The 13,155-nt window shown below is 44.4% G+C and overlaps 1 protein-coding gene across 1 annotated transcript in view; it reads left to right on the plus strand.

The window, feature by feature from the left end:
* LOC137632981 (uncharacterized) overlaps nucleotides 1-13,155 on the plus strand; it is a 35,149-nt gene that overhangs the window by 5,574 nt on the left and 16,420 nt on the right. Inside the window, exon 2 of the mRNA XM_068365128.1 lies at nucleotides 8,952-9,028. Coding sequence (XP_068221229.1) covers nucleotides 8,952-9,028 — 77 coding nt within the window. The remainder of the gene's footprint in view (nucleotides 1-8,951; nucleotides 9,029-13,155) is intronic.

Raw genomic sequence — 13,155 nt, forward strand, 5'->3', positions numbered from 1 at the left:
CTGTACTTCCTCGCTTGCCCATGATTGACAGTTCACAGACTGTGCAGCAGTACCATGATCTTGTGTCCGGCTCCGTCAGACGACTGGCTTTTAAGAGCTCCCACAAGTCGTCGCTGTCTGGAGATTTTCAAATGGACTATGGATCTGACCAAGGAACTGGGCCTCCTGGTCAATTTTGAGGAGTCTCAGCTCGTCCCATCCCAGACCATTGTCTCCTTGGGTATGGATCTTCAGAGTCGAGCTTTTCGGACTTTTCCGTCGGCCCCAAGGATCTTCCAAGCCCTAGAATACATCCAGAGCATGCTGAGAAGGAACCGATGCTCAGTCAGGTAGTGGATGAGTCTAACAGGGACACTTTCATCGCTGGCCCTGTTCATCGTGTTAGGGAGACTCCTCCTCCCCCCCCTTCAGTATCATCTAGCTGCTCACTGGATAAAGGACATGACGCTAGAGACGGTCTCAGTTCCTGTTTCCGAAGAGAGGAGGTCTTCTCTCGCGTGGTGTAAGAACAGCTTTCTTCTCAAGGAAGTCTACCTTTGGCTGTTCAGAAACACGACCGCCGTCTCCTCTCGGACGCATCAGACACGGGCTGGGGTGCGACTTTGGACGGACAGGAATGCTCGGGAACATGGAATCAGGAGCAAAGGACACTTCACATCAATTGCAAGGAGTTGTTGGCGGTTATTCTGGCCTTGATAAACTTCAAGTCCCTCCAGCTTAACAAAGTGGTGGAGGTGGACTCTGACAACACCACAGCCCTGGCTTACATCTTCAAGCAGGGAGGGACTCTTTCGTGGAAGTTGTTCTAGATCGCAAGGGACCTACTCATCTGGTCTAAAGATCGAAAGCTAACTGGTAACGAGGTTCATTCAGGGCGGTATGAATGTCATGGCAGATCACCTCAGACGGAAGGGTCAGGTCATCCCCACAGAGTGGACCCTTCTCAAGAATGTTTGCAGCAGACTTTGGGCCCTGTGGGGTCAGCCAACCATAGATCTGTTCACTACCTCGATAACCTAGAGACTCCTGTTGTATTGTTCTCCGATTCCAGACCCAGCAGCAGTTCACGTGGATGCTTTTCTGCTGGATTGGTTCCATCTCGACCTGTATGCATTCCCGCCGTTCAAGATTGTCAACAGGGTACTTCAGAAGTTCTCCTCTCACAAAGGGACACGGCTGACGTTGGTTGGCTCTGCTCTGGCCCGCGAGAGAATGGTTCTTAGAGGTACTGCAATGGCTGGTTGACATTCCCAGGACTTTTCCTCTAAGAGTGAACCTTCTAAGTCTACCTCACGTAAAGAAGGTACACCCAATCCTCCACGCTCTTCGTCTGACTGCCTTCAGACTTTCGAAAGACTCTCAAGAGCTAGGGGCTTTTCGAAGGAGGCAGCCAGAGCGATTGCCAAAGCAAGGAGAACATCCACTCTCAGAATCTATCAGTCTATAGGGGAAGTCTTCCGTAGCTGGTACAAGACCAATGCAGTTTCCTCAACCAGTACCACTGTAACCCAGATTGCTGACTTCCTGTTATATCTAAGGAAAGTAAGATCCCTTTCAGCTCCTACGATCAAGGGTTACAGAAGTATGTTGGCAGCGGTTTTCCGCCACAGAGGCTTGGATCTTTCCACCAACAAAGATCTACAGGACCTCCCTAGGTCTTTTGAGACCTCAAAGGAACGTCGGTTGTCCACTCCAGGCTGGAATCTAGACGTGGTCCTAAGGTTCCTTATGTCATCAAGATTTGAACCTCTCCAATCAGCCTCTTTTTAGGACCTCACATTAAAAACTCTTTTCCTCGTGTGCTTGACAACAGCTAAAAGAGTAAGTGAGATCCACGCCTTCAGCAGGATCATTGTTTTCACATCTGAAACGGCTACATGTTCCTTGCAGCTCGGTTTTTGCTAAACGAGCTTCCTTCACGTCCTTGGCCTAAGTCGTTCGAGATCCCAAGCCTGTCCAACTTGGTGGGGAATGATCTGAAGAGAGTACTTTGCCCAGTTAGAGCTCTTAGGTACTATCTAAAAAGGTCTTAATCTTTACAAGGACAATCAGAAGCCTTATAGTGTGCTATCAAGAAACCTTCTTTTCCAAGTTCTAAGAACTCAGTTTCTTACTATTCAGGCTTCTGATTAGAGAAACACATTCTCATCTGAAGGAAGAAGACCTTGCTTTGCTGAAGGTAAGGACACATGAAGTGGGAGCTGTGGCTACTTCAGTGGCCTTCAAACAGAGCCATTCTCTGCAGAGTGTTATGGATGCAACCTATTGGAGAAGCAAGTCAGTGTTCGCATCATTCTATCTCAAAGATGTCCAGTCTCTTTACGAGTACTGCTACACCCTGGGACCATTCGTAGCAACGAATGCAGTAGTGGCGAGGGCTCAGCCACTACATTCCCATAATCCCATAACCTTTTAACCTTTCTCTTGAATACTTTTTATGGGTTGTACGGTCGGCTAAGAAGCCTTCCACATCCTTGTTGATTTGGCGGGTGGTCAATTCTTTCTTGAGAAGCGCCGAGGTTAAAGGTTGTGATGAGGTCCTTTAGTATGGGTTGCAGCCCTGTATACTTTAGCACCTTTGAGTTGATTCAGCCTCCCAAGAGGAACGCTGCGCTCAGTAAGGAAGACGATCTTATTAAAGGCAGAGTAACGGTTCAAGTCGACTTCCTTACCAGGTACTTATTATTTCATTGTTATTGTGGATAACTGATTATATGAAATACGGGATACTTAGCTATCCTTTAATCTTGTACACTGGTTTTCACCCACCCCCCTGGGTGTGAATCAGCTACATGATTATCGGGTAAGTTTAATATTGAAAAATGTTATTTTTATTAGTAAAATAAATTTTTGAATATACTTACCCGATAATCATGATTTAATCGACCCTCCCTTCCTCCCCATAGAGAACCAGTGGACCGAGGAATAATTGAGGAGGTGTCAACAAGAAGTACTTGAGTACCTGGCCACAGGTGGCGCTGGTAAGTACACCCCCTTCTAGTATTGTGATAGCTGGCGTATCCTTCCATAGAATTCTGTCGGGCAACGGAGTTGACAGCTACATGATTATCGGGTAAGTATATTCAAAAATTTATTTTACTAATAAAAATAACATGTTTAAGAAAGAAGGAATAGAGAAAAGAAAAGAATATATTTATCAGATGTGGAAAAAAGAGAAGAAAATATAAATTAGAATAAAGAAGAAAACCAAGGAGGTGCCGATGGAAAGGCGAATCCCTCCGCCCAACAACTGAACTGAAGTTAGTCATTATAATACATACATGTGGCCACTATCATACATACACCCCAATTTTTTTTTTTTTTTTTTCATGCAAAAATGGCTGGGTGGAGACTGCCAAAATATTACTGTGACTTTATGTTAGGACTTCCCCTTGTGTTTATTTTCCTTGTGAAATCTGCTTTTTTGGGAGTATCTATTCGTTTCATTTTAAAGCTTTAAAGGGCACTCATGAATGTCAGAGGCATGGGACTCGCATATTATCAGTGCCCAAGTCCCCCCTCCACCTAAGCTAGGACGAGGGAGGGCCAGGTAATGGCTGGTGATGACTCGGCAGGTAGACCCATAGTCTTCCCCAACCCCCCCCCCATCTTCAGCTCACAAGAATGGTGACGTTGCAGCCACTTAAGGAACTAACAAATATGAGCAGAACTCAAACCTCATTGTGGCAATCCTGAGGCAAGAACATTCCTATTAAGCCACCACAATCCTTGCCTTGTAACAGGAAAAATATTGGTTTTTGACAGTCGTCAATGTCTAAATAGTTTAAAACTCGATTGAATACTTCGAGGAACAAGCCTTATTTTCTACAACAAAGTCAAGTAGAATCTTCGGAAATGAAAATGTGTGATTGGCCAAAGAAAGTCATTTGATATAGTAATCAAGAAGGTACTGTTTGGTCACTTGGATAGTGGTTGCAAATGGCCACCAGGTTTTAATGGGATAGAAAATGGATAAATAATTTCCGATGTCAGTGGAATTGGAAATTTTTAGGTTATTAGTTTGAGTATAGTTCATGTGGTTCAAATGAGTGTTTGTTCTGTGACTTGAATACAAACCTACGTTGTTTATAAGGGTATTACTTTCGGTGAAGCTGAAAGGCAAGCCATTAGACTTTTAGCGAGGGACAACTACCCATCCTGCTAGTAAGGGGGGGGTGTGTGGCTAGCTACCCCTCTCACTCACCTGTGACTGTTATTCACTTTACTTTAGGCTCGTGGAGAGAGATGTGTTTCTCCGCTTTCCAAATGACCGACCTTTTGACATTTTAATCTTTTCTTTTTATTTTGATCAGTATATATGAAGACATGTTTTTATATATATTTTAAGCTTTCTTTACCGTGAATGTTTTTGTTTGTGTGACTAAAAAGTGTAGCGCGTTCTCAGGGGCGGAGAACCTTCCCTTACAACCTTCTTCCCTTGGACAACGGAGATCCTATAGGCGGTGGACTTCCGAGTTACTCGGCCACCACAGCAGGGGAGTCGTCATCATTTGGAACTCTTCCGTTCGGCTGTTATCGCACTCCCCTCTACGTGTTCTTAGAGGGAATCTGTTTGTGGCCTTCACAGAGCTTGTCATTGACAACGCTGCTGGCGATACTCGCCGGGGCTTATACCTTTCCTATTCACAGGTTAGGTTGTGCTTCTGAATGGTTTTCTTCATTAATTGACATAATAACTGTTTGTCTTCAGCTTCGACTCTGCTTCCCGATGGAGGGTACGCATAACCTTGGCTTGTCGGCTCCCTCTCAGGGAACCCCCTTCCTGCCAGAGGGTTCAGGGGTTCTCCTGAGTACAGTACAGGTAGTTTGTTTTATCTGCTGAATTAATTAATTGTAATTCTTGTTTTGTTGTAGTTTTTTACGCTGCCGCTCTCCTTTCCCATCTGCTGAATAGGTGCTCCTCCTTAGGGAGTTACTACTTGCATAATTTGTTTTTAGTTTTTCCTCGGTTAACGATGCCGTACTTCTTCGTTCGGCTAAGATAGCCGAAGTAGGAGAGCACTGCTGTTCGTTTCTGTGAAATCTGCAGCCACTGCACCGTCACTTTCCTGTGCTTGTGGAAGCTTCTGATCAGCACTAACCTTGAGGAACTAGCTCCGGCTAAGTTTTCTCAGGTAGCGCTCGACGCAGGCCTTCAACTTGAACAAGGCTTGTTGATGGGAAGCAAAGAGTGCTGCCTGGAATTACACCTCAAGGGGTTGGACGACTTTCCCTTCCGAGGGAGACTTATCCTCCCCAGATGTTGGGTTGTCTTCCCTTTCGAGGGAGACCTTCCCTTCATCTTCTACATCTTATCTCGCCGATTGCTGTTGCAGTTTTTTTTTGCCAAAGATTACGCTTCACCCCCTCCCCCCCCCATGCTGAGTTGAATCTTCTGTTGGGGGCAGAGCAGAGTACAAAATAAGTCTCTCCTGCTAGTTATTGCTTCTCTCGTTCGCTAGAGGGGCCACTTGTAGAGACTCCTCTTAGGAGGCCTGCTGCTGCTGATCAGCTTGCTGATCCTCCTTCCCCTTCGGAGGTTCGTCACCGGGGTTGTAGACCCTACCGTACTCCGACACTTCGCCTTAGAGGTGCTCCTTCACCCTCGGCGAAAAGACGCCTCTTTGGCTCTTCAGCCTCGTCACTGTAACTCTCCTCTTCGCAGGAGCCTTCTCGTCCTGATTCTACTGGTTTCCAACCTTCTGTTTCTTCGGCCTCGCCTGCTTGTTAATGAACCCCTGTTCGTGATGCACCATCGAGGTCTCGTTCGCGATCCTCTCCTTGGGATTTTCACTGTTCCAAAGGGTACATCCCGTCTCCAGATCATCGTTTGGTTGTTCGCCGATATTCTGCACAGCGATTACCTGCTTATCAGTCTCCTGCTCATCGTCTTCTTGCGTGCCAACCCACTGCAGCGCCCATCACCAATCGTCAGCTTGCCAATCACCAGCTCGCTGATTGCTAGCTCCTCATTTCAATCATTGACTTCCAATCTCGCCGATTTCTAGCCCCCAATCGCTGATTTCTAGCTCACCGATCGCCAACTCGCCAATCATCGAACCATTCTGCTGTTCTTCAACTAACCGATTGTCGATTGCCAGAGTGCTGTTTGCAGGCTCAACGATCGCCGATCGCAAGTTCAAAGTTAGCTGATTACCTGTTCGTGGGTCACCAGATCTCCAACTTGCCAATCGCCGATTCAATGGCTAGACGATCTCTAGCTTCTTACCAATTGCACCAATTGGCGTTCAATGAGTCTTCTTTCACCGTTCTTGACATGTGACAGCTCTCCGTTTGTTAACCCTTTTACCCCCAGGCTCTTTGGAAATTTCCAACCCTTAACTCCCAAGGGGTTATTTTTTTCCTAGCACATTTTGCAGTATATTTTTTTTTTAAATTGCTCTAAAAGCCTTAATTTTTGTCATAGAGAGGTCAGGTTGGTCTCATTCTCTTGGAAAATGCCTGAATTTTTTCAAAAAATTATAAAAAATAAGAAAATTTTTTTTTATAGTATTTTTTTGCAAGGACGTGCTAAGATGTATGTGGAAAAGAACGCCGATGGCGATCAGGCATGCCAACCTCCAAAATACGCACATGAATATGAAATAACTGTTATCATAAAACAGGACAATATAAAATTGATACGGTGTGTGAACCGTGGAGATCCATAAAGTTCACAACGAGAAACAATCAGTATGGAGGACTAATTGAAAATCGTTAGAACGAACGAGAGAGAGAGAGGAAGGAGCCTGTACCGAGGGAGACCCAGCAAGGTCGTGAATAAAAACTGAATAATATAAACCAAAACAGACAAGGCCCCTTCCAAAATCTCAAAACTCATAGCTCTGGTACTTAACTTAGATGTAGTGACAGTGGAGTCGGACATCTTGAAGTAAATCCAGAGAAAAACAGCGAAATTTACACACAACACAAAGTATTGTTAAAAAACTGCTTGCTATAAAAGGAGTGGGAAACGTAATGTACGTTAATGAATAATAATAGAATACCTCACAGAACAACAGGAAACCGCCCGTGCAAAGCGGATGCCCCCGGGAGGAGAACATAGGCGCTTATAAGATATCGGCGGGAGGAGGCTAGGAGTGTCCATGGGGGTAAAGGGATGAGTTTTGTGAAACGTACCAGTACGTCCTTTGGGGGTAAAAGGGTTAAATTGTGTGCGAGTGAGAGGGGTAGCTACCTAACCCCCACAAGTGCAAACTAGCTGGGTGGATAGTTAGCCCTTGCTAAAAATCTGTCTAATAGCTTGTCTTTCAGCTTATAGCTACAGGTTTGTATCGTTAGGAAAAATACAAATCACTTCCAAATTTGTCATGTTTGAATAATTTAATATACCAAAATGCCGAAACAGGTAGTCAACTGAGCATACATTGAATGCCCTTAACAACTCCTAGACAATCAACCAAAGCCTTTTTATGGGAATTCTGCATAAATTTAAAAAAGTGTGATTGACTGGGTGGATTTTACAACAAAAAAAAACAATTAGTTTTTAGTGTTATCCTTATTTTCACAACTCGGTATAAAAAAGAATCGCCTGATTTTCTTACCAACAACGCATTGATAAGCCCAATCGGATTATGACATGACACTTCTGTATTTACATGTAATTATAACTAGAAAAAATCTGTGATTAACAATATTTATATTAAACTGTATACAGTACAATGTAAGTTGTTAATCACATTTGAAATGATGAGTTTGTTCAAATACTTTGTACATCATATATACTGTACATATACCAAAGCACTTCCCCCAATTTTGGAGGTTAGCCGACATCAAACAAATGAAACATAAAAGGCGACCTCTCCTCTCTACGTTCCTCCCAGCCTGACAAGGGACTCACCCGAGTCCGGCTGGTACTGCTACGGCGCCACAGCCCAACCTCCCACATTATCCACCACAGATGAAGCTTCATAATGCTGAATCCCCTACTGCTGCTACCTCCGCGGTCATCCAAGGCACCCGAGAAGCAGCAGGGCCTACTGGAACTGCGTCACAATCGCTCGCCATTTATTCCTATATCTAGCACGCTCTCTTGCCTCTCTCACATCTATCCTCCTATCACCCAGAGCTTTCTTCACTCCATCCATCCACCCAAACCTTGGCCTTCCTCTTGTACTTCTCCCATCATCTCTTGCATTCATCACCTTCTTTAGCAGACAGCCATTTTCCATTCTCTCAACATGGCCAAACCACCTCAACACATTCATATCCACTCTAGCCGCTAACTCATTTCTTACACCCGTTCTCACCCTCACTACTTCATTCCTAACCCTATCTACACGAGATACACCAGCCATACTCCTTGGACACTTCATCTCAAACTCATTCAATTTCTGTAATACAGTAAAACTATCTTGAAGATTATGGAATTTGATAGTAAGCTTTAAAGAGAATGTTAAGGAGCCAAGAATATCACAGAGGCAGTTTGCATCACATGTCATAGAATTCTATAGTAATGATGATGAAGACTAACCCATCAGTTTACGGTGCAGAGGCTACCACTGTCGATTCTCTCGCTTCTTATACTTGTGTCAAGGTGACATGCTGTGCAGTAAATAAATACCTGGCCAGGTGAGAGTGCTGCTTTTATAAGTGTCTGAGGAAACATCCAAGTTCACATTGTGTTTATGTAAGCTAATTGGTTTTTATTGCTAGAGTTGAACTAAAATTACTGCCAGTTTTTTGCTCAGACATCTTCTATAATGTTTAAAAGGCTTCCAGAAAACTAAAATTACTGACAGATTTTTTTATCAGACAGTATCTCTTACATTCAAAATTTTAAAGAAAATTTGATATTTTTCATTTTTGGTGAATAAATTATTAAATTTTTGTCGTGTATATTTTCTTAGTCTCCATACTTATATAAGGTACCAAAGTAACAAACTTGCAGCTTTACTGAAATGGTAATCTTTTTTTTTTTTTTTTTACAGATGCTGGATGAAAATTCTCAATTAATCAAAACAATCACCGAGTATCAGACACAAGGGAAGACGCATGAATGCTTTCAGTAAGTTTTCAGTGTTTTAGAGGAATTGTTCTTAAAAGCCATTATTATATTATAGTACAACAAAAGTTGTATGCAATTTGTTCTTACATGAATACAAACTTTTGTCAGTTAATGGGAGTATGAGGCTGTAATTTAGCTGTTAAGTCATAACAGGGTAGTGATAGTTACTGACGGTTGGTGGGTAACCCCTTCCCTCCCTTTAGTCCATTGAGCAGCCAATTTGATTTCAGCGGCAGAGCTGTATGGATGCACTCTGCATCTTATAACAGACTGTTTTAATTGTTCAGCTTTCTCTCTTCTGAGTCTGCTGTTTGTGGTGGGTGCTCCACATGCAGACATACTTGTCAGTCCTTCGTAAGTCTGGCCTCATTTGTGGAAGGTTTATTAGTCGAGAGGATATGTCCAACTCTTGTGTCCTTTGACAAGGAGCATCACTTTTTGCAGTCATCCCCTGTGATGAGTGCAAGTCACGGCCTCTTCTGCAGTGATCTGAGTATTGTAGAAGGAGGAAGAAGTATTTTTCAGAAGCGAGTATGCTCAAGTTGTCGAAAAATCTCCTTAGCCCCTTCTTCTCTCCCTCCAGTACATGAACCGCTGCCTCATTTTTGGCATCTGCTGTAGCATAGTTGTCCAAAAACGAAGAAGGGAGGGGATACCACGGTTGGACCTTGAGGCAGGCTTCATGAGAGAAAGAATTATCACTTTTCCATAGTGAAGGTAATATCCCCTTGCAGCCTCATCAAAGTTTGCCCGCTTTACGACGGCTGATGATATTTGACAGAGACTGGACCTGAAAAAGTTGTGGCCCTCCCTTGGCATCGATGGCGATCCTTGTACTGAGAAGCTGCTGAAGGTGTTGGCATATGCTAGGACCCTTTTTGCTGTTCAACCTGCAGAAAGAGCGCAGCATGTGACGGGTCATTGACAAGTCCTCACCTGCTGTGGTAGAAGATCCTGAATCCTCTCCTCCTCGGGTTTTATTGCTGGCCTGGAAATCCTATACTTCAACATCTGGCAAGGGGAAGAAGCCTATGCGCCCTCTTTTTCTCCCAGCCCTGACTCTTCAACTTCACCCTCTGATGATGTGCCTTCAGCTGCAGTGAAGAAGAACAAACCACCTGTCAGGACCAATCTTTCAGTCTCTTTAGGCTTTGTTCTACCTTTTTCATGTAAGGTAGTGATATACCACCTACCAGCCCTCACAAAAATTAGTTAGTACGAGGTACATGTGCTCAAGTTCTTGGTACCAGTACTTGTTTCTGTGCAGAATCAGTATGCGCACTGTCAGTCAAGACAAAGATTGCTGCATCGCCCTCCATCTTTTTTAGGTAGCTCCAGGGAGATAACTTTACTCAGAAGGAAGACAGCCCATCAGATGGATTGGGATACATCAGACAACAAGAAGGTCAACCATCACTTGAGGAGAGGGAGGTTGTTGGTAGATAGTGACATCGTTTTCAAGAAAATCCCCCAATCGCACAATTCCCATGTTTAATGCATCTACATGCATGGTCTTCTGTTTGTGATCCATGTGCTCTCTCAACCAGTATCAGATCTTCATGTTCCCGATCACCACGGACCAGGTCTCTAAACTTGTGATCACCGTGTGATCATTCTTCAATTGCGAGGATACTTGTTAATAGGACACCCAATTCCTGTGCTTTTGGAGACCGAACACCATTCGATCTGACTTCTCGTTATTCTTCTAGCAATCGAAACAAATCACTGGACACCAGTCACCTGTCTCTTTCCATCTGCTCTTAGATCTTCATTTTGAGATCTGTCCATGCACCAGAGTCCCCCTTCATGACAAGGCTGTTCATCTTCCAGAAATTTACTGACAGTCTATGATGGATGCTCCTTCTTGGCAAGACCCTCAAACTCATCAGAGCGATAAATTGAAGGGATGAACATTGCGGGATCATTTTAATGACTTGAACAAGCGTCATCAGGAGACTTCTCAATCGTATAAGCATTGGAGAGACTTGTCAATTTCCATTGGCACGCTGTTCGGTTTCTTTATTTGCCACTTGTCTTTTGGAAGTACAAGCACCTATTGCTTCATCACCCACAAAGGGCACGAGAATTAAGGGAACCCCTCCCTCTGAGAAGTTGAACCAACAGTCTGTCATCCTGTCTTCTGGTTACCATCCCAGTTCTTATTTAGATGCAGTGCGGAAGTACACAAGGATGAATCTAACAGAGGAAAAAGTCCAGACCCCCAACCACAAGAAAAAGGAGGACCCATCGACGCCCGACTCTGAACCCTCGTGGAGACAGAGTCTATGTTTGTAAGGGTCCTTGCTCTCATTTGGGAGTCAACCTTGGCCCCTATCAAGTGCGGCATGATATCAATGGATTGACTCTGGTGCCTGGTGCCCCTCAAGGATCAAAGCCCGTCTTTCAGTTGCCTTGGTCGGAGCTTGATTATGTAGCTGTAGCTAGTATTAATTCCCAGATATCTGGTTTGAGGAATTTGTTACACTCGACTCGATCAAAGAACATAGTGCCCATTTAATCTCTTACCAGTGTCAATTTTAAGTTCCTGAGGATTCCGCCCCTTCTCTTCCGATAGACTTAACAGTGTCATCACTGATACTAAGGACCCTAAGACCAAGAGAACTATACTTTCCATGAAGCTATTTCCAAGGCCATTCTCCAGGTGACTTAATGGATTGACCACTGGTCAGGAGCTGCTTCCTACTTTGCAACTTCTCAGGACTTGGGAAATACTGAGAAATTTAAGGACTTGATCCTGTCAGGTGCCTTCTTGGGACATCAGTCCACTAACCAGTGGGCAAACTTGGTCCTGAAGAGGGGAGATGCTGTAGCATTCTGCTCTTGCCAGGCAGGTAGCTTCAGGTAGCGTAACAGGAGGCCCTCATGTTACAAAACTCACTGGTGCTGGAGAAGGCAGCCCTGTCCCACTGCAAAATAGTGACACGAAGGGTGAAAGAAGACATGGCAAGACTCCCTCATCCATCAAGTGTTACCTTTAAGGGCTTCGACACTTCAAAGGTATCCTCTTGAGCATCGACACTTGCTGCTCCATTCAAGTATGCTCAGAAAAAGTCGACTTTCATGCCCAGAGCTAGGTCTGCACTTCCAGTCCCTTCATTCTCTAGGAAGGGCTTGGACATCGCTTCACCCTTTCCTGCATATCATGGCCAGTTCTGGAGGGGTAGAGAAAAGAAGGTAGGGAATGGGTGCTGAAATTGGCAGTCCCTCTTGCAGTTGTAACAAGTTCGGGATATCTGCCATGCCGTTGGGCTTGGTGGCAGTATTGCTGAGCCGAAGACTGTGATCAAAGTCCTATGAGCCGGATACCACCTTCCGTTCATCCATTCTTTTCCTCCCCTTACTCGGGCACTGACAACCTACAACACCTACCTTCTGAGATCCAAGAAAGCCCTCGACCTAGAAGGAGATGTTCAAGACGAACGTGCTAGAACTTGTACAGGATGGTTCTCCAAGGTTTTACAGTTGTTTTTTCCTAGTGTATTGAGACCAGTCATCGACCTCTCCCTGGAACAAGTTTGTTCAGCAGAACCATTTCAAGTTAGAGACAGCAAGCACCATAAGATCCTTTATGAGGAAGGAAGACTCGTGGTTCGAAAGACGTGTTCTTTGTGATCCCCATACATCGAGCCTAGAGGAAGTACCTATTCTTAATCCTTTGGGGAGTAGTATACCAGTTCAAAGGCTTGTGGTTCACACTGGCTATTTCTCAAGTTTTCACACGAGAATTCACACTCGTCTGGTCATAGTTTTCTCACAAGAATTCACACTCGTATGGTCATAGTTTTCACACGAGAATTCACTCTCGTATGGTCATAGATGCACGCCAACTGCATATTTGCTGAAATACCTGGACAGCTGACTGATTCTGTCCTTCTGGAGACAGTTTCTTCAGGATCAACTTTTTTTCTTCTTTTGCCATGATCTGGGGATTGTTGTCAATAGGAAAAAGTCCAGTCTCGCACCCAAGCAGAGGATCGAGTACCTTGGTATACTGAAAGACATGGCACCAGCAAGAGCCTTTCTATTGGACAACCTCACAAGCCGTCTCAGGAGGTAGAGGAAAAAGAACTTTCATGTCAACAATGGCAACTTCTTCAAAGACACCT

The sequence above is a fragment of the Palaemon carinicauda genome, chromosome 42 (genome assembly GCF_036898095.1).
Source record: "Palaemon carinicauda isolate YSFRI2023 chromosome 42, ASM3689809v2, whole genome shotgun sequence".
Lineage (NCBI taxonomy): Eukaryota > Metazoa > Arthropoda > Malacostraca > Decapoda > Palaemonidae > Palaemon > Palaemon carinicauda.